This window comes from Leucopleurus acutus (genome assembly GCF_964270905.1).
Source record: "Leucopleurus acutus genome assembly, chromosome: 6".
Classification (NCBI taxonomy): domain Eukaryota; kingdom Metazoa; phylum Chordata; class Mammalia; order Artiodactyla; family Delphinidae; genus Leucopleurus; species Leucopleurus acutus.
Genome location: NC_139149.1, coordinates 109920629 through 109943870, shown reverse-complemented (window position 1 = coordinate 109943870; position 23242 = coordinate 109920629). Strand labels below are relative to the sequence as shown.

General features: G+C 38.6%; 1 protein-coding gene across 1 annotated transcript in view; it reads right to left on the bottom strand.

The window, feature by feature from the left end:
• The window catches only part of LOC309963316 (nuclear autoantigen Sp-100-like), a gene marked incomplete at its 3' end in the record, with an annotated part of 77110 nt that extends 53868 nt beyond the window's left edge, over positions 1–23242 (bottom strand). Inside the window, exon 1 of the mRNA XM_082841607.1 lies at positions 23113–23242. Within this exon, the coding sequence (XP_082697733.1) occupies positions 23113–23144 (32 nt within the window). The 5' untranslated portion in view covers positions 23145–23242. The remainder of the gene's footprint in view (positions 1–23112) is intronic.

Genomic DNA, 23242 nt, shown 5'->3' with positions numbered 1-23242 from the left:
CAACCATTCAGCTCAATGGACAATCAGATTTTTTTCAGATTTAGAGGTCAGTGTTATGTAGTCATTGTTCTATTTTGCTATCAAAAAACAACGCTTCAATAAAAACATTTGTATTTACGGGCATCTAACCAATTTATTCGTGCTTTGTGTGCATCAAGTACTCAAGAAAAATCAAGGGACAAAATAGACAAATTTCCTATGCTATGGCATATGCATTTTGGGAGAAGACAGTCAATGATTAAGACAATAAACACTAAATAAAATAAATAAGTAATTAATTTAGTATGTTAGGGAGTGATAAGGACATAGACAATAAAAATAGAGCCAGATTAGGAGGTTGGGAGTATGCAGGTTGGGTGGGGGGCTGTGGCTGTGATTTTGAGTAGGTTGGTCAAAACAGTCCTCATTGAGAAGGTGACCTGGAGCAAGGATTTTAAGAAGATGGAAAGTTAGTTCATTAATAGGTATCTGGACAAAGAATATATCACACAGAAGTGAGAGCCAGCACCACGTTCCTAGAGCTGTAGTATGCCTAGTGTAGTCAAGAAACAGCAAAGAGTAGTGTGGCCAGAGAGAAGTGAGGTAGAGGACAGGAGAGAAGGGCTGGATCGTTTCAGGTCCTCTGAACACTCTTAAGGACTTGGCTTTTACTTTGGGGGAAATAGGGAGTCACTGAAAGTTCTGGAGCTTTTGTATATGCATATTGGTGTTTTTATTTTCACAGGATAGGTTCCAAAAGTAGGACTGACTGCTGGGTTAAGCTGTAGTGTATCTTAAAATTTAGTAGATATTGCCACATCTTTCCTGAAAAGGCTCTAGCAATTCATGCTCAACCCAGCAATAAATGTCTGTTTCTCTGAATCTTCTCCCACACTGCAGTGTCATTTACGAAGTTATGTTTGCCAATCTAAGGGGTGAGAAATGGTTTCTCACTACCATTTAATTTGTATGTATTCATATGTTTATTGCACATTTTTATTTTCTCTTCTCTAAGCTTTCTGTTCAAGTCCATTTTCTTTGGAGTTATTTGTCATATTTTATCAGTGGGCTGTGGTCTGTGTATATCAGATATATTAAGCCTTTGTTATATGTGTTGAAAAATTTTTCTACATTGTCTTTTAATGTCTGTATTGTTTTTTTACATTAATTCTATTAAATCTTCCTCTACCTACTTTCTTTTTTTTAACTAATTTTTATTGGAGTATAATTGATTTACAGTGTTGTTAGTTTCTGCTGTGCAGCAAAGTGAATCAGTTATACATATATCCACTCTTTTTTAGATTCTTTTCCCATATAGGTCATTACAGAGTATTGTTTTCTCCAGATATAGGCCCAGGAGTGGGATTGCTGGGACATATGGTAGTTCTATTTTTAGTTTTTAAAGGAACCTCTGTACTGTTCTCCCTAGTGGCTGTACCAATTCACATTCCTGCCAACAGTGCAAGAGGGTTCCCTTTTCTCCACACCCTCTCCAGCATTTATTGCTTGTAGAGTTTTTGATGATGGCCCTTCTGACTGGTGTGAGGTGATATCTCATTGTAGTTTTGATTTGCATTTCTCTAATAATTTTGATGTTGAGCATCTATTTATGTGCTTTTTGGCCATATGTATATCTTCTTTGGAGAAATGTCTGTTTAGATCTTCCACCCATTTTTTGATTGGGTTGTTTATGTTTTGATATTGAGTTGTATGAATTGTTTGTATATTTTGGAGATTAATGCTTTGTCAGTTGCTTCATTTGCAAAAATTTTCTCCCATTCTGAGGGTTGTCTTTTCAACTTGTTTATGGTTTCCTTTGCTGTGCAAAAGCTTTGAAGTTTAATTAGGTCCCATTTGTTTATTTTTGTTTTAATTTTCATTACTCTAGGAGGCAGGTCAGAAAAGATATTGCTGTGATTTATGTCAAAGAGTGTTCAGCCTGTTTTCCTCTAAGAGTTTTATAGTATCGTACCTCACATTTAGGTCTTTAATCCATTTTGAGTTAATTTTTGTGTATGGAGTTAGGGAGTGTTCTAATTTCATTCTTTTACATGTAGCTGTCCAGTTTTCCCAGAACCACTTATTGAAGAGGCTGTCTTTTCTCCATTGTGTATTCTTGCCTCCTTTGTCATAGATTAGGTGACCATGGGTGCATAGGTTTATGGGCTTTCTATCCTGTTCCATTGATCTATATTTCTGTTTTTGTGCCAGTACCATACTGTTTTGATGACTGTAGCTTTGTAGTATAGTCTGAAGTCAGGGAGCCTGATTCCTCCAGCTCTATTTTTCTTTCTCAAGATTGCTTTCTATTCAGGGTCTTTTGTGTCTCCATACAACTTTAAAAATTTTTATTCTAGTTCCGTGAAAAATTCCATTGGTAATTTGATAAGGATTGCATTGACTCTATAGACTACCTTGGGTAGTACAGTCATTTTGACAATATTGATTCTTGCAGTCCAATAACGTGGTATATCTTTCCAGTTTGTGTCATCTTTGATTTCTTTCATCAGCTTCTCATAGCTTTCAGAGTACAAGTCTTTTGTCTCCTTGGTAGGTTTATTCCTAGGTATTTTATTCTTTTTGATGCGATGGTAAGTAGGATTGTTTCTTTAAAAAAGAAAGAAATCCTGCCATTTAGGACAACATGGATGAACCTAGAGGTTCATTATGCTAAGTTAAATAAAGCAGTCACAGAAGGATAAATACTGCATGATTCCACTTACATAAGGTATCTAAAATAGTCAAACTCATAGAAGTAGGGAATTGAATGGTGGTTACCAGTGCTGGGGGTGGGAAATGGGTAATTGTTTTTCAATGGGTATAAAGTTTCAGTTATGCAAGATGAATAAGTCCTAGAGATCTACTATAAAACATAGTACCTATAGTTAACAAATACAAAAAGTGGTTTGGAGGTGATAAATATGTTTAGTACCTTGGTTGTGGTGATGGTATCATGTCCAAACTCATCAAATTTTATACATTAGATATGTGCAATTTTTTGTATATCAATTATACTTCAATAAATCTTTAAAAAATATAGTTACTCACACAAGGGGAAACTGGAAAGAGGAAAGCCAATTTAGGCTTCTGAATTGTGAATGGGGTCAGGAATCAGAGGCACCATTACTTCAGAAGACAGATTGAGTGGTGAAAGTCAAAACTGGCACAATGAAACTCACCAGTCAACTAGAGGCATCCTTTACACAGAGCCCTAATCAAGTTTTCATGTCTCATTCTTAAATGTAAATGGACACCTGATGGAATCCTTGAGAAGAAACAAATAGTAGGGAAAGAGATGGAAAGTAACTAACTCTCAAAAAAACCTTGTAATAAATGGAATTAAAAAAAAAAACTATTGTCTTCAGTAGTAGAAAAACAGTATCGGATTCATTTTTCAAAAAAGATGTATAAAAAAAAGAAAGTTTTAAAAAGAGGTTTTGGGGGGAGTTCCGGGAAGATGGCGGAAGAGTAAGACGCGGAGATCACCTTCCTCTCCACAGATACACCAGAAATACATCTACGCGTGGAACAACTCCTACGGAGCACCTACTGAACGCTGGCAGAAGACCTCAGACCTCCCAAAAGGCAAGGAACCCCCCACGTACCTGGTTAGGGCAAAAGAAAAAACTAAACAGAGACAAAAGAATAGGGACGGGTCCTGCACCAGCGGGAGAGAGCTGTGAAGGAGGAAAAGTGTCCACACACTAGGAGCCCCTTCGCGGGTGGAGACTTCGGGAGGCGGAGTGGGGGAGCTTGGGAGCCGCGGAGGAGAGCACAGCAACAGGGGTGCGGAGGGCAAAGCGGAGAGATTCCAGCGCAGAGGATCGGGCCGACCGGCACTCACCAGCCGAGAGGCTTGTCTGCTTGCCCGCCGGGGCGGGCGGGACTGGGAGCTGAGGCTCCGGCTTTTGTTGGAGCGCCGGGAGAGGACTGAGGTTGGCGGCGTGAACACAGGGCGTGAACGCAGGGCGTTGGTGCGCCGCGGCTGGCCGGGAGAGAGTCTGGGGAGGGGTCTGGACCTGCCGAAGAGGCAAGAGACTTTTACGTCCCTCTTTGTTTCCTCGTGCACGAGGAGGGGGGATTGGGAACGCTGCTTGGGAGAGCTCCGGAGACGGGCGCGAGCCGCGGCTAAGAGTGCGGAGCCCAGACACGGACATGGGACGCTAAGGCCGCTGCTGCCGCCGCCAGGAGGCCTGTGTGCGAGCGCAGGTCACTAGCCACACGCCCTTCTGGGGAGCCTGTGCAGCCCGCCGCTGCCGGGGTCCCGGGATCCGGGGACGGCTCCCCCGGGAGAGCGCACGGCGCGCCTCAGGCTGCAGCGTCACGCCGGCCTCTGCCGCTGCAGGCCCGCCCTGCACTCCGTGACCCTCCCTACCCCCCGGCCTGGGTGAGCCAGAGCCTCCGAATCAGCGGCTCCTTTAACCCCGTCCTGTCTGAGCAAAGAACAGACGCCCTCCGGCGACCTACACGCACAGGCGGGGCCAAATCCAAAGCTGAGCCCCTGGGAGCTGTGAGAACAAAGAAGAGAAAGGGAAATCTCTTCCAGCAGCCTCAGAAGCAGCGGATTAAAGCTCCACAATCAACTTGATATACCCTGCATCTGTGGAATACCTGAATAGACAACGAATCATCCCAAATTAAGGAGCCCTGTGGATGAAAGGCTCTTGGTGCTGCAGCCAGGACTCAGTGCTGTGCCTCTGAGGTGGGAGAGCCAACTTCAGGACACTGGTCCACAAGAGGCCTCCCAGCTGCACATAATATCAAACAGCAAAAATCTCCGAGAGATCTCCATCTCAACGCCAGCACCCAGCTTCACTCAACGACCAGCAAGCTACAGTGCTGGACATCCTATGCCAAACAACTAGCAAGACAGGAACACAACCCCACCCATTAGCAGAGAGGCTGCCCAAAATCATAATAAGTCTACAGACACCCCAAAACACACCACCAGACGTGGACCTGCCCACCAGAAAGACAAGATCCAGCCTCATACACCAGAACACAGGCACTAGTACCCTCCACCAGGAAGCCTACACAACCCACTGAACCAACCTTAGCCACTGGGGACAGACTCAAAAAACAACAGGAACTACGAACCTTCAGCCTGCAAAAAAAAAAAAAGGAGACCCCAAACACAGTAAGATAAGCAAAATGAGAAGACAGAAAAACACACAGCAGATGAAGGAGCAAGATAAAAACCCACCAGACCTAACAAATGAAGAGGAAATAGGCAGTCTACCTGAAAAAGAATTCAGAATAATGATAGTAAGGTTGATCCGAAATCTTGGAGATAGAATGGACAATAGAATGGACAAATTGCAAGAATCAGTTAACAAGGACCTAGAAGAACTAAAGATGAAACAAGCAACGATGAACAACACAATAAATGAAATTAAAAGTACTCTAGATGGGATCAATAGCAGAATAACTGAGGCAGAAGAACGGATAAGTGACCTGGAAGATAAAATAGTGGAAATAACTACTGCAGAGCAGAATAAAGAAAAAAGAATGAAAAGAACTGAGGACAGTCTCAGAGACCTCTGGGACAACATTAAACGCACCAACATTCGAATTATAGGGGTTCCAGAAGAAGAAGAGAAAAAGAAAGGGACTGAGAAAATATTTGAAGAGATTATAGTTGAAAACTTCCCTAATATGGGAAAGGAAATAGTTAATCAAGTCCAGGAAGCACAGAGAGTCCCATACAGGATAAATCCAAGGAGAAATACGCCAAGACACATATTAATCAAACTGTCAAAAATTAAATACAAAGAAAACATATTAAAAGCAGCAAGGGAAAAACAACAAATAACACACAAGGGAATCCCCATAAGGTTAACAGCTGATCTTTCAGCAGAAACTCTGCAAGCCAGAAGGGAGTGGCAGGACATATTGAAAGTGTTGAAGGAGAAAAACCTGCAACCAAGATTACTCTACCCAGCAAGGATCTCATTCAGATTTGATGGAGAAATTAAAACCTTTACAGACAAGCAAAAGCTGAGAGAGTTCAGCACCACCAAACCAGCTCTACAACAACTGCTAAAGGAACTTCTCTAGGCAAGAAACACAAAAGAAGGAAAGGACCTACAATAACAAACCCAAAACAATGAAGAAAATGGGAATAGGAACACACATATCGATAATTACCTTAAATGTAAATGGACTAAATGCTCCCACCAAAAGACACAGATTGGCTGAATGGATACAAAAACAAGACCCATATATTTGCTGTCTACAAGAGACCCACTTCAGACCTAGAGACACATACAGACTGAAAGTAAGGGGATGGAAAAAGGTATTTCATGCAAGTGGAAACCAAAAGAAAGCTGGAGTAGCAATTCTCATATCAGACAAAATAGACTTTAAAACAAAGACTATTAGAAGAGACAAAGAAGGACACTACATAATGATCAAGGGATCAATCCAAGAGGAAGATATAACAATTGTAAATATTTATGCACCCAACATAGGTGCACCTCAATACATAAGGCAAATACTGACAACCATAAAAGGGGAAATCGACAGTAACACATTCATAGTAGGGGACTTTAACACCCCACTTTCACCAATGGACAGATCATCCAAAATGAAAATAAATAAGGAAACACAAGCTTTAAATGATACATTAAACGAGATGGAGTTAATTGATATTTATAGGACATTCCATCCAAAAACAACAGAATACACATTTTTCTCAAGTGCTCATGGAACATTCTCCAGGATAGATCATATCTTGGGTCACAAATCAAGCCTTGGTAAATTTAAGAAAATTGAAATTGTATCACGTATCTTTTCTGACCACAACGCCATGAGACTAGATATCAATTACAGGAAAAGATCTGTAAAAAATACAAACACATGGAGGCTAAACAATACACTACTTAATAATGAAGATATCACTGAAGAAATCAAAGAGGAAATCAAAAAATACCTAGAAACAAATGACAATGGAGACACAACGACCCAAAACCTGTGGGATGCAGCAAAAGCAGTTCTAAGGGGGAAGTTTATAGCAATACAAGCCCACCTTAAGAAGCAGGAAGCATCTCGAATAAACAACCTAACCTTGCACCTCAAGCAATTAGAGAAAGAAGAACAAAAAAACCCCAAAGCTAGCAGAAGGAAAGAAATCATAAAAATCAGATCAGAAATAAATGAAAAAGAAATGAAGGAAACAATAGCAAAGATCAATAAAACTAAAAGCTGGTTCTTTGAGAAGATAAACAAAATAGATAAACCACTAGCCAGACTCATCAAGAAAAAAAGGGAGAAGACCCAAATCAATAGAATTAGAAATGAAAAAGGAGAGGTAACAACTGACACTGCAGAAATAAAAGAGATCATGAGAGATTACTACAAGCAACTCTATGCCAATAAAATGGACAATCTGGAAGAAATGGACAAATTCTTAGAGAGGCACAACCTGCCAAGACTGAATCAGGAAGAAATAGAAAATATGAACAGACCAATCACAAGCACTGAAATTGAAACTGTGATTAAAAATCTTCCAACAAAGAAAAGCCCAGGACCAGATGGCTTCACAGGCGAATTCTATCAAATATTTAGAGAAGAGCTAACACCTATCCTTCTCAAACTCTTCCAAAATATAGCAGAGGGAGGAACACTCCCAAACTGCTTCTACGAGGCCACCATCACCTTGATACCAAAACCAGACAAGGATGTCACAAAGAAAGAAAACTACAGGCCAATATCACTGATGAACATAGATGCAAAAATCCTCAACAAAATACTAGCAAACAGAATCCAACAGCACATTAAAAAGATCATACACCATGATCAAGTGGGGTTTATTCCAGGAATGCAAGGATTCTTCAATATACGCAAATCTATCAATGTGATAAACCATATTAACAAACTGAAGGAGAAAAACCATATGATCATCTCAATAGATGCAGAGAAAGCTTTTGACAAAATTCAACACCCATTTATGATAAAAACCCTGCAGAAAGTAGGCATAGAGGGAACTTTCCTCAACATAATAAAGGCCATATATGACAAGCCCACAGCAAACATCATCCTCAATGGTGAAAAACTGAAAGCATTTCCACTAAGATCAGGAACAAGACAAGGTTGCCCACTCTCACCACTCTTATTCAACATAGTTTTGGAAGTTTTAGCCACAGCAATCAGAGAAGAAAAGGAAATAAAAGGAATCCAAATCGGAAAAGAAGAAGTAAAACTCTCACTGTTTGCAGATGACATGATCCTATACATAGAGAACCCTAAAGATGCTACCAGAAAACTACTAGAGCTAATCAATGAATTTGGTAAAGTGGCAGGATACAAAATTAATGCACAGAAATCTCTGGCATTCCTATATACTAATGATGAAAAATCTGAAAGTGAAATCAAGAAAACACTCCCATTTACCATTGCAACAAAAAGAATAAAATATCTAGGAATAAACCTACCTAAGGAGACAAAAGATCTGTATGCAGAAAATTATAAGACACTGATGAAAGAAATTAAAGATGATACAAATAGATGGAGAGATATACCATGTTCTTGGATTGGAAGAATCAACATTGTGAAAATGACTCTACTACCGAAAGCAATCTATAGATTCAATGCAATCCCTATCAAACTACCACTGGCATTTTTCACAGAACTAGAACAAAAAATTTTGCAATTTGTATGGAAACACAAAAGACCCCGAATAGCCAAAGCAATCTTGAGAACGAAAGAAGGAACTGGAGGAATCAGGCTCCCAGACTTCAGACTATACTACAAAGCTACAGTTATCAAGACGGTATGGTACTGGCACAAAAACAGAAAGATAGATCAATGGAACAGGATAGAAAGCCCAGAGATAAACCCACGCACATATGGTCACCTTATCTTTGACAAAGGAGGCAGAAATGTACAGTGGAGAAAGGACAGCCTATTCAATAAGTGGTGCTGGGAAAACTGGACAGCTACATGTAAAAGTATGAAATTAGATCACTCCCTAACACCGTACACAAAAATAAGCTCAAAATGGATTAAAGACCTAAATGTAAGGCCAGAAACTATCAAACTCTTAGAGGAATACATAGGCAGAACACTCTATGACATAAATCACAGCAAGGTCCTTTTTGACCCACCTCCTAGAGAAATGGAAATAAAAAGAAGAGTAAACAAATGGGACCTAATGAAACTTAAAAGCTTTTGCGCAGCAAAGGAAACCATAAAGAAGACCAAAAGACAACCCTCAGAATGGGAGAAAATATTTGCAAATGAAGCAACTGACAAAGGATTGATCTCCAAAATTTATAAGCAGCTCATGCAGCTTAATAACAAAAAAACAAACAACCCAATCCAAAAATGGGCAGAAGACCTAAATAGACATTTCTCCAAAGAAGATATACAGAGTGCCAACAAACACATGAAAGAATGCTCAACATCACTAATCATGAGAGAAATGCAAATCAAAACTACAATGAGATATCATCTCACACCAGTCAGAATGGCCATCATCAAAAAATCTAGAAACAATAAATGCTGGAGAGGGTGTGGAGAAAAGGGAACCCTCTTACACTGTTGGTGGGAATGTAAATTGATACAGCCACTGTGGAGAACAGTATGGAGGTTCCTTAAAAAGCTACAAACAGAACTACCATATGACCCAGCAATCCCACTACTGGGCATATACCCTGAGAAAACCATAATTCAAAAAGAGTCATGTACCAAAATGTTCATTGCAGCTCTATTTACAATAGCCCAGAGATGGAAACAACCTAAGTGTCCATCATCGGATGAATGGATAAAGAAGATGTGGCACATATATACAATGGAATATTACTCAGCCATAAAAAGAGACGAAATTGAGCTATTTGTAATGAGGTGGATAGACCTAGAGTCTGTCATACAGAGTGAAGTAAGTCAGAAAGAGAGAGACAAATACCGTATGCTAACACATATATATGGAATTTAAAAAAAAAAAATGTCATGAAAAACCTAGGGGTGAAACAGGAATAAAGACACAGACTTACTAGAGAATGGACTTGAGGCTATGGGGAGGGGGAAGGGTAAACGGTGACAAAGCGATAAAGAGGCATGGACATATATACACTACCAAACGTAAGGTAGATAGCTAGTGGGAAGCAGCCGCATAGCACAGGGAGATCAGCTCGGTGCTTTGTGACCGCCTGGAGGGGTGGGAGGGAGGGAGATGCAAGCGGGAAGAGATATGGGAATATATGTATATATATAACTGATTCATTTTGTTGTGAAGCTGAAACTAACATACCATTGTAAAGCAATTATACTCCAATAAAGATGTTAAAAAAAAAAAAAGAGGTTTTGGAAATTAAAAATATGATGGCAGAGATTTAAAAATCACTAGAATGAATGAATGAGCTGAGAAAATTTTACAGATGGTAGATTCAAAAGAAAAAAAATATAAAGAACTGCCCCAAGACCCTGAAAAGCAGGAAGCTTGTAGAGGATAAACCTAGGAGACCTAATATCCAACTAACATGAATTCCAAAAGATAGGAGAAAGCAGAAGGGAGGAAATAACTGAAGAACTATTACAAGCAAAATTGTGTGACTTAAAATAAGTAGGTTTCCATTTAAAAGGGCCCTGGAGTACCCAGAACAATGAATAAAACCAACCCTCACACTAAGGCAATTAAAAGAACAAGAGAAATCTCCTGAAAGAACAAACAATGAAACAGATCTCTCCAGTCTGTCAGACCCTGAATTGAAAAAGGAGGTAATAAAATTGCTGAAGGAATTAAGAAACACTATTGATAGAAATTGCAGATCACTGTAATACAGAACTAGAAATTATAAAGAGGAGCCAATCAAATTTAGACAACTCAATTGCTGAGATGAAAACTGAGCTAAAGGCAATAAATCTGTTGCATTTCTTTACACTGACAATGAAATATCAGAAAGGGAAAGTTAAAAAAAAAAGCAGTCACTTTTAAAGTTGCATCAAAACCCCCCCAAAACTTAGGAATAAACCTGACCAAGGAAGTGAAAGACTTATATGCTGAGACTATAAAACATTGATAAAGGAAATCAAAGATTTCTGCGGAAAAATACAAGACAATATTAGGAGAAGTCCACTTAGTAAGATTTATATCCATAAGATCAACAAACTCAAACCAATAGTTTTCCCCTATGCCAGCAATAAAAATTTAGAAAATGTAAAAGAAAAATGAGTTCCCATTTATAAATATAATTGTAAAATGCCTAGCACTAAATTTACCCAATAAGCTTACCATAGGGATCATTAAAAAACAATAACTTTACTGTAGAACTTGAATATGTACTTGAATAAATAAAGAGACATGCCATCTTTCTAGTTGGGACCATTCAGAATTTTTTAAATTTTAATTTAATTTTTAAATTGTAATTTAAAATTTAATTTAAATCTATATATTCATTCAATGTCTATTGACTGAATCCCAGAAAGATGGGTTATACTACAGAACATTAACAATTGGTCCCAACATTTATCTAGAAGAGAAAGAACTCAAGAATATCTATGAATATTTTGAAAATAGGAATGATAAAGAGTTTTACCTATAAAGCCATAGTAACTAAAATATTTCAGTGTTGAAAGAGGAATAAAAAAATAGAATCATGGATCAGAACAAGGATCACCTATATATAAAAGGTAATCTAGTATATGTTTAAAATGTTCTTTCAAATCAGTAGTTAAACTACTAAGTTAATGTTATTGCATAAATGGTCCTTTTTTGAAGGAAAAAAATGGTAGTTCTGTAGCTCATTCCATTTGCAAAACAAATCTCCCGTGGAATTAAGAAAGAAATATAAACCAACCAAAAAAACAACTAAGCAAACTATAAAACATTTTATCTTTCCTTTTTTCTTTCCTTTCTATCTGCCATTCTATTGGCCACTGTCCCTTATTCGAAGAAAATTTTTGCAAATACCTTACCAGGAGTCCTTACAAAATTCATGATTATTTCCATTTTCACAGAGATTCCATTAAATATCCTGATCTTTCAACTTGCTGACCTTCTTATCTCTAATAATCTTGTCTTCCACTTGATTTCTGTAACTTTCTTCCACGGCCATACTTTAGACTTCATCATTTCTCCAATTTATGCATGCTCCAAAATCTCAGACTCAAATATGACCACTGCCTCATCTATTGCAGGTCATGTCTTCTAACACCTGCACTCCAATGAATCTGTGATCCCCTACTCTCAGGTTCCCAATTCTGCTACATTTTTAAAAAATTTTTCATAATTGCTTCTATGTCTTCACTTTTCTTACCCACCTAAATTCATGATATACTGTTATATTCCAGTGTTCTTAACCTTGGCTATACATTAGAATCTACTAAGGAGTTTTAAAACATTCTAATATCCAAATACAACTGGGAAGGGGATCAGTAAGTTCAAAGCTCCCCATCATGCAGTCAAGTTCTAGGACTGCTATTAAAATCTGCCTCTTAAATTCACCTTTAACTTCCTCGTTCACATCTCCCTCCAGTGAATTTATCTAATATATCGATAACCCTGGATAAAATCAGATTAGCCCCTCTTCCACTCATCAGCACCCAAGCTATCTGGAGAAAAAAAAAAACAAGCATGCTAAGTGCTCTCCCTTTAAGTTTATAATCATTAAGCTGAAATGGATTCTCGGTGCTGTTGAGTAATCGTACATCATGCTACTCATTTCACTTTTTCCTTCCCTGAATGACTGTTTTACAGCTTTTCTATCCTCAAACTCTTCCAACCCTTTCTCTCCCTCTCAACTGAGAATGTAGATGCAAAACAGAAGAATGTAACTGCATCCTCTCACCATGGAATACATCAGCCTACCTACATGGGCACCCGTTGGCCTTCCCTCCTGTTACAGTGCACAGACTGCCTCTCTTCAGCCTAAGGACAATCCCCCCGCTTGGGCACTGTTTTCCATTACCTCTCCCTGACTCAGGCACAATCAATACAGAATCATTCTTTCTCACTTCTGCCTCAACAACTTTTCCTTCTCTATTGGACTATTACTATCAACATACAGCATGCTTCAATATTACCCATTTAAAAATATCCCTACACTCAGATTACCTCTCCTGTTGTGTTTCTTGTTTGAAATTGTCCATATTAACTGTCTCCACTTTTCCACCTCAGTCTCTCTTGCACACATTCAAGTTTTACCCCTACCAATACCCTATACATAATATTTTGGGTTTATGTTTTCCCTGACCTCCACACTGCCAAACCCAAAGGCCAATTCTCAGTCCTCCTCTTACTTTATCCCTCAACCTCATGGACATTGATAAACTTCTCCCTTCTGGAAATGCTTTCTTCATTTGGCTCCTGAGAGCCATGCCTTTATGGCTTTCCAACTATCTCCTTGGCTATTCCTACTCTTTTGCATGTATTCAACTACTCAAGGACAGTTCTCTTACCTCTTTTCTATCTGCACTCCTTCCCTGTGTAATCATATCTATTCCCATGGCTCTGGATACCAGCCACACATGGACAATTCCCAAATGTGCATCTCTACCTCATATCTCTCCCCTGGACTCCAGATTTATATTCAACCATCTTCACTTTGATGACACAGGTAGGCTTTTTACAATTAGCAGGCAGCAACTGATCACTGATCTTCTGAGTCACCTCTTGAAACCTGCTTATTTTCTAATTTTTCCATATATAGGATTTAGTAAATACATATAACAGCACCTATGAGGTATATGCTCTTATTATCCCATTTTACAGATGAAGAAACAGAGGTACAGAGATGTTAAGCAATATCCCCAAGGCCACATAATTATTGAAGAACAGAGTGAGGCTTTGGACCAGAGTCCAGGCCCTTTAATCACTACACAATGTTGCCATCTAGGCAAATGACAACGCTCTCCTTTAATTTCTTTGGCTAAAATATTTCCAGTCTTCTATGACACTTCTCTTCCTCTCATACTTAATGTCTGATCCATCTTTGACTGTTCTTGGCTTTACCATAGAAATATATCCAGTATCCCACCCTTTTTCTTTATATTCATTGCACCAACCTGGTCCCAACCACCATCATCTCTTGCCTGGCTACTGTCATAGCTACCAACTAGTCTTCTTGTTTCCACTCATGTCATATTGCAGCTGTTCTCCAAACATCAAACATAAGCAAAAGAGATCTTTTAAAAACTGGAATCAGATTACTTCACTCTATTGAAAACCCTCCAATGACTCCCCACTCTATTTTGAATAAAATATAAAGTCTTGACCATGACCCATGAGAAACATGACCTTCCAACCTCATTTTCTACTATTCCTCTTCTAGATCACTGCCCTTTGGCACCTTAACCTCCAAGCCTTCTTCAGACATTCCAAGCATGTTTCTATGCCTGACTTTTCATTGGCTGTTTCCTCTACTTAGAACATTTCTTCAGGAATTGGCATGGTGCTTTTCCTCAATACATTCATGACTCTCATCAAATACTAACCTCTCAGAAAGCCCTCCCAGGACATCCTGTCTAAAATTGCACTCCCATTACACTCTATCCATGTACCCCATATGCTTTTTTCTTTATACTCTTACCACTTTCTGTCATTAAATTATACATTTATTTGTTCATTTGTTTACTATTTGTCTCTCACTGGAATGTCATTTCCATTAGGGCGGGGACTTGGTCTGCTTTGCTCACCATGATATTCCAGCATCTCATTAAGTTCTGAAAACATGGTATCGGGAAATATTTGTGAATGAATGAATAAAGTATTCGTATAATATATAGGAGAATATGGTTAGAATTCTGAGTATATAAAAGGCATTTTAAAAAAAGCATAAGGAGGATAACATTGGTGAACTTGAGTATAAAAACGGATATGGATACATGTACCCCAATGTTAATCACAGCATTATTTAAATTGCCAAGATATGGAAGCAACTTAAGTGCCCATCAACAGACGAATGTATAAATAAGGCATGATGCACACACACACACACACACACACACACACACACACACACACACACACACACACACACACACTGGAATGTTACTCAGCCATTAAAAAAATAAAATTTTGCTATTTGCAATAATGTGAATGGACCTAGAGTATTGTGCTTAGTGAGACAAGTCAGATAGAAAAAGACAAATACTCTGTGTTATCACTTATATATGGAATCTAAAATATAAAACAAATGAATGTATATAACAAAACAGCAACAGATTTACAGATACAGAGAACAAGCTAGTGGTTACCAGTGAGGAGAGGGAAGTGGGGAGGGTCAAGATAGGCATATGAGATTAAGAGACACAAACTACTATGTATAAAATAAATAAGCAACAGGCATATATTGTATAGCACATGGAAATATATCCATTATTTTGTAATAACTTTAAATGGAGTACAATCTATAAAAAAATCGAATCCCTGTGTCGTACACCTAAAACTCATGTAATATTGTAAATCAACTCTACTTCAATTAAAAATAATAAAAAAAATTTTTTAAATTGTATGTGATTTTTGAATAAAATGGGAAAATGAAACTAGACTATAGGTTAACCCTTGGTTAGTATCCACATAAAATAATGTAAACAAAAATTCATCAGAGCGTAGGATCGAACAGTTTGAGGCAGGCCAGAAGTCCAGTATAGAACAATTAGAAGAGCTGGGTAGAATACCAGAAAATGATTTTAAAGGGACTAGAGAGCTACAGAAGCAACAGAGTCTGCAGAGACTAAGGTTCTAGAGACTGGAGACCTTTGGGAGCTGAGAAGCTGTAATTGTTATTTTTCAGGGTGGTGGCTGGTATTTGCTGATTCTGGGAACAGAGGCTGAGAATTTGGGCTTGGCCAAGACCAAAGAGTGTTACTCTTAGCAGGGAACACAGAGAGCTTGTGACAGTCACACAGGGCTGGAGACTTGAGGGGCCTCAACACACAACCCATTCTTCTTCCCAAGATATTTGGTAAAGTTTTTAAGGCCAGGAGGCTGGAATAAAAATGTAAAAAGTCTCTGAAAAGCAAAGCAGAATTACCTGAAGGCTCACCATGCAGAAAAGGCAAAGACAATCATGATGAGGTCCAGAGAACATAAAGGGAGAGAGTTGAAAGCTCTGAAGGGAGTGATGATGTGGCTTTGGAATCTGTAGCCTTTTTGTCCCATGAGAGCACTTGTAAATTCTGAACATAGCTAGAAGCTAAGAATCTGGACTTGGCACAGGCAAAGGTCTGTAACTGGAGGACAAAGAAACTAGCAGAACTTCTGATGGTCATTTGGAGTTGGAGTGCAAAGTTAGAGACTTCAAGGAAATTAAAAACTTGGTTGGTTTTCTCAAGAACTTTTTTCATTTCTAAAGCTGCATGAAGAAAGAGGGTGAAAATATGACAAAAGCTTTGAAAAGCAGAGAAAACTTGATTGCTCTCTCTCAGTTGAAAGCCCTGGATGTCCTCATCTGTGATCAGGGCAAACCAGAGGTATATTAAATCTTATCAAAAAATGCATACTAATCTTGAGTCATTTCATGCCCTGAATGTGTAATGTAGTCTGCCTCATTGTTTTACTTGCTTAGCGGAGGAAAGGGGAATCACTCTTATGTGGAAGAGAATATTTGGGGGCTCCATGTCTTGCATACACAATGTCTGGCATTCAATCAAAAATTAATAGGCATGTCAAAAGATAGGACTATAAGACCAAACCAAGAAAAAAAAAGATGATGGAAGCAAGTGCACAGATGATCCAGAGATTGGACTTAGCACATAAAATCTGTGATTAACATGGTCAAGAAAATGGATGAAATGATGGAGAAAATAGAAAGTCAGATAATTCTACCAGAGAATTGGAATCTACAAAAAATAATGAAATGGAATATTTAGATCTAAAAATACAATTTTAAAAATGAAACTTGTTGGTAGTATTTAGCAGAAGATTGGATTAAAAAGACAACACTTGTCGATTGGCCAACTAGAAGATAGATACCTCAATAAAAGACATCCAACTAAAGTACAGACATTTAAAAAATGGAAAAATGTAGAAAAGCATGAAAGGAATATGTGAGAGACAGTCAAAAGGTCTAGTATAATCTGCTTTTGAGCCCTAGAGAGAGGAGGAAGCTGGGGGGAGGGCAGAAGAAATATTTGAAGAGTTAACGGCTAAGGATTTTCCAAAACAGATAAAAGGCATCAACTCACAAATTCAAGCAACTGTGAAAACACCAACAGGTTAAATGCAAAACAAAAACAATAAAAAAACAAACAAACAAATCTAGACTCACTACAGTTTAAATGCTAAGAGAAAATCCTAGAAGCAGTCAGAGAAAACTTCAAGAGCCACAATCCAACCTCAAGCCATAAACTTTGAAAAATGGCAGTTAATCAATCAATCAATCAATCACTTAGTCAATGACCATAAGTTTCCGGTGTGGTAGGTCAGGACTCAAAACATCTCAATCTCTCCCAACTCCCACAAGCAGTACAGAGTTCTGTTGAAAAAAACTTGAGTTGGAAAAAGCATTTAAACATGTTATTAATCATAGAAGAGATGAAACCACCATAAGAATTTGCCAGGCAAAAGTAAAGGGGAAGGAGAAACCAGAGAGGTAAGCAAAGCACAGAGACACTTTTGATTTGAGGGCATCTGCTGACCCCAGAGAATCAGGACCTCAGGTTTGACAGCCTTAAGGAGTGAGAGAGACAGAAATAAAGTCTAGAGTCCACACAGGGTGGAGAGTCCAATGGGAGTCCAGACCCTGACCTTGACATATTCATGGTGAGAATAAGTGGAGGGACATCTCTGAATTTACTGAATTGTATTCCCAGTTAAGTCACCTGGGTTCCCCCAGGTTCTCTCAGCCCCTGAACATGTGCTAAACAGTTCCCAAACTGGTGCGTCCCGAGGCACCTGGTTGTAGCAAACAGAAATCCTTTCCAAAGCCTAGTACCTTCACTGTGGTCCCAGATTTTACCCATAAATAATTTTTCTAAATATGATGCTAGTACATAGTCAAAGATAACCAGCTACATAAGCAAAATAATCTTTGTGAATAGAGTGTGGAAAGGAAAAAAATAGTAACTTTATAGTGGAAAAGCCTGGCAAACACTACCTAAACCAAATGATCAAGGCCAGCATTCCTGGAGATAAGTCAGGTTGACATATCCCCTGATACGAGGTGATGAGAAGGGCATTTCACCTCTGTGGTTTTCTTTCATAAAACCTATAACCCCATTATAATCATGAGAAGGACATCAAGACAAACCAAAATTGAAAGATTCTACAAAATGCCTGATCAGTACTCTTCAAACTGTCAAGGTTGTGAAAGACAAGGAAAGACTGAGAAACTGTCACAGACCAGAAGAGAAGAGGTGATGGGATGGCTCAATGCAATGTGGTATACTGGATTCAATCCCACAAAAGAAAACGGACATTGGTGGAAAAACTGGTGAAACTGAAAAAAGTCCGGGCTTTAGTTAGCAGTAACCTACTAACTAATATTGGGTTTTATTAGTTTCAACAAATGTACCACAATAATGTAAGAGGATAACAACACAGGAAATGAAACTGGGTGTACAGTATTAGAGACTGCTGTACTATCTTTGCAACTTTTCTGTAAATATAACATTATTCCAAAATAAAAAGTTTATTTAAAAAAAGAAATCTGTGAGTGAGAACTGGCAGAAACAACAGAAAACAGGGTCACAAACACCTCATATATTGAAAGTATCAGATGCCAAATACAAAACTTCTTTAATCTGTGTAAGTCTTTTTATTAAGAAAGAAAGTCTATAGCAAACATCATTCATAATTGTATAATGGTAAAGGACTTCCCTTTGGGACTGGAATCAAGACAGAGATGATTACTATCACTACTTATACTCGCCATGTACAAAGTCCTAGCCCACACAGTAAGGCAAGAAAAAGAAGTAGGAAGTATAAGAATTAGATTGAAAGTAACAAAATAGTCATTATGTATACATTATATAAATTTATATCTCTATACAAAATATATATCTCCATACAATTTATTAGAATTTTTTAAAGTTTGGCAGTTTCAATTTATTTTTATATCTTAGTAACAAGCAGCTAGACAGTTGATTTTTAAATTATATAGATATCATAGCACAAAGATCTCAAGTATCTATAAATAAATCTAGCAGAAGTATAAGACTTCTAGACAGAAAAGTTTAAATTTTATTAGAAAATATTTTTAAATTAATATATATATACCATATTAATGAGATGGAAGACAAGATTGTAAAGATGTCAATTCTCTTCAGATTGACCTATAGAGTCAACGCAATCCTAACCAAAATCTCGACAAGATTTTGACAAGCTGATTTGGAGATGCAAAGGGCCAAGACACTTTGGAAGAAGAAAAGAACATGGGAAGATTTACTCTTCAAGAGTTCACGTGAAGTTGTTGTCGCCATGACAGTGTGGAAACACATAAGGAGAGGCTGTCATAGGTCAATGGCAGAGAAGAGAGTGCACAGAAACAGACCCTGCACATATGACCCCTTGGCTAATGGGAAAGGGAGCACTACAGATCAGTGGGGAAAGGGATGGTTTAACAGATTAAAGGACTCTCAGACAAAAATTCATAAGAATTAAAGTAGAAGCTTTAATCGTAGATCAGACGGGAAGTAATATGGTCTCAGATAAGACAGGAAATGTGGGGGGAAAAACACAAAAACATTCACTCAGCGTAAGGCTGTGGGTGGTGGGAGAGCTGCCCAGGTCATGCTGGAACGAAATGGGCTGTAAAACCAGGGCAGGCATATGAACAAGAAAGTAAAGCAACACTTGAAACCAAACTGCAAATAGAATCAATCTGGAAGGATAACCCAGAGGATGAAGAAAACATCCCCAAAGCACTGAACATCACACAAAAATCTAAATAATAAAGCAAGAGCATGAAGATAGGGTGATAAAATAACAATATGTGACTTCAAGTGGAGTTGGAAGAGCTGTAGAAACAAATTAAGATCCCCCCAAATAAACAAATCAACTTAAAAAAAACCCCAAGAAACCAAAAACTACTAAAAATTAAATAATTGTCATGAAGAAAAGTTTGAGACAACCATCACAAGCAGAAAGTAAAAAGCTAAAGAGATGAAAGATTAGGGACAGATAAAAGCTGTGAAGGCTGAAGTTGCTCCAGTGGAAGAATAATTTTGCCCCAAAATTGAAATAGAAAATCGTTTTGGTGATACTAGAGGAGAAACTTACCCTGAAGTAAAGGTAGAATTGAATCTATCACCTTAAAAACACAAGGGCTATATTTAAAGACTGTGCACACAGAATTTATCAATAACTTTCTGCATCACTTTATTTATTCATAATAACAAGGGTACATCTATTTTATAAAATCAATACAATAATGAGGCTATAAAGTTTAAGCTTTAATAAGATAAAGTCACCACAACAAAGTGAAAGGGCAAGGAAAGCATATTTATAAGTTTCAGAATTTTAGCAAATTCTCCCTTACAGTTAAAGAAAGAACAATCACCTCAACTCACTAACACTGGCAATGAATCAACCAGCACTTCATAGAAGAGGCCAATAGACAAAAAGACTGTTCAACCTCTCATGTAATCAGGAGGGTAAAGTTAACAAGATGCAACTCTTGATCCACCACCTCTGCAAAGTTTGGGTGTGGGGAGATGGCTCACCTAAATCTTGTAGGTGAATACATTGGTTCAGCTACTTAGAAAGGCCGTTTGCAGAATCTATAAACAATTAAACATTAGTACCCTTTGCCTCAGCAATTCCATTTTTTTGGTTATTGACACAAGACAAACACTTTTATATGTACAAAAATATAAAGAAATACATCATCATTGTTATCACTGCTTCTTCGTAAAAGTGAACAATTGAAAATGATCTAAATGTCTGTCAATAGGGTGGGGAGGAGGGATGCTTTAAAAACCATGGTGTATGGGGCTTCCCTGGTGGCGCAGTGGTTAGGAACCTGCCTACCAATGCAAGCGACATGGGTTTAAGCCCTGGTCTGGGAAGATCCCACATGCTGCGGAGCAACTAAGCCTGTGTGCCACAGCTAGTGAGCCTGTGCTCTAGATCCCACGAGCCACAACTACTGAAGCCTACATGCTGCAACTACTGAAGCCCACATGCCTAGAGCCCATGCTCCGCAACAAGAGAAGCCACTGCAATAAGCCTGCACTCCGCAACAAAGACCCAATGCAGCCAAAAATAAAAAAACAAAACAAACAAAAAAACAAACTATGGTGTAAGTCAGAATGGCCATCATCAAAAAATCTAGAAACAATAAATGCTGGAGAGGGTGTGGAGAAAAGGGAACACTCTTGCACTGCTGGTGGGAATGTAAATTGGTACAGCTACTATGGAGAATAGTATGGAGATTCCTTAAAAAACTAAAAATAGAGCTACCATATGACCCAGCAATCCCACTCCTGGGCATATATCTGGAGAAAACCATACTTGGAAAAGATACACGCACCCCAATGTTCATAGCAGCACTATTTACAATAGCCAAGATGTGGAAGCAACCTAAATGTCCATCAACAGATGAACAGAGAAAGAAGATTGGTATATTTATACAATGGAATATTACTCAGCCATAAAAAAGAATGAAATAATGCCATTTGCAGCAACATGGAGGGACCTAGAGGTGAAGTAAGTCAGACAGAGAAAGACAAATCTCATATGATATCACTTATTTGTGGAATCTAAATATGATACAAATGAACTTATTTACAAAACAGAAACAGACTCACAGACATAGGAAACAAACTTATGGTTACCAAAGGGGAAACTTGGGGAGAGGGATAAATTAGGAATTTTGGAGTAACATATACACACTAGTATACAAAGTAGACAAACAACAAGGACCTACTGTATAGCACAGGGAACTATACTCAATATTTTGTAAAACCTATATGGGAAAAGAATCTGAAAAAGAATATATATTTTTATATGTATATATGTGTGTGTGTGTGTGTGTATATATATATATATATATATATAGAACTGAATCACTTTGCTCTACACCTGAAACTAACACCATATTGCAAATCAACTATATTTCAATTAAATAAACAAACAATAAAAACGATGGTGTATCCATTCTACGGGATAGTATTGGGTTGGCCAACAAGTTCGTTCGGATTTTTCTGTAACCTCTTACGGAACTTTTTGGCCAACCCAATATATAGCTGTTAAAAAGAATGAGAAGAGCCTATGGCTATTAAAGTCAGTGAAAATGCAAAATGGCATTCACAATATGAATCCGTTTTTTTAAAAAAACAGGATTCAAATTTTGTATTTAAGAAAATGAGTTATATATGTAAATGCAAAGAAAAGGATCTGGAAGGTTATGCCTGCGACTCTAACAGGACTGGTATTGGAAGCTGCAAGTGGGTGAGTGGTGAACAGGACTTTTTCCCTCTATATACTTCTGTATCGTTTGAAATTCTATGAGCAAGAATGCATAATGTATTTCTTTTGTATTAAAAAATCAAAAAATTTAACATATTAAGTAGTGGTATTTCTGACCCATTACTAGAGAAAAAGATAGGATTTCTACTCTTTTTCTTGTAGAGGTGTAACCTATTCCAGAACAGAAAACGAAACCAAACATAAAATTACTCAGCCTGTGCTAGCTCTTTGCAGTTTGGGGTATTTCTCTTCCCTTTAATTTCTTTGCTCGGGATCTCTGGAGGAAGAACCCAGGCCCCCAGCTAGAACTGGGAATAGTGGTGCCGTCCACAGGACAGATACGAGACCGACAGCACCACCCAGGGTTTGAGAATAAATCGGGGGTTTCTCCTGAATTTTTTATTTTCGAAACTACCTTCTTCGAAATGACCTGTGTGAAGGTAGAACTGACCTGAGGGGAACGAGAGTGACCTGGGGCCACAAGGAAATAAATCCTCGCTGCAAAGCCTCAGGAAGGACTGCTGCCTTCAGACAGGCCTGCCGGCTGAGCAGTAGCTGCAAAACAAGTAGTCACCTGTGTTGTGGCTGCAGGACTCAACCAGCAGGCGCCCTGCGGCAGTTTAAAATCCCTTCCTCATTATACATTCCTGCCCTTCATTACACTGCAGGTGACTGTTCCCCTACACCAGGCGTAAAGCAGAGGTTTAGTGCAGAGTCCAAAGGACAGCACTGAAGCAGCAGCGAGGCCAGAGGGAAAGGTGGGAGGAAGGGGGAGAAAGACTGACCTGCTGCTGAGCTCGCTGCCCCCACCAGCCATCTTCCCGTCCAGCCTGGCCTGGGCCTGACCTTGGCCTCCGACCCCTCCAGGCTCCCCAGCCTCGGTCCGGTCCCGGGAGGCTGCTGGAGCCCTGAGCC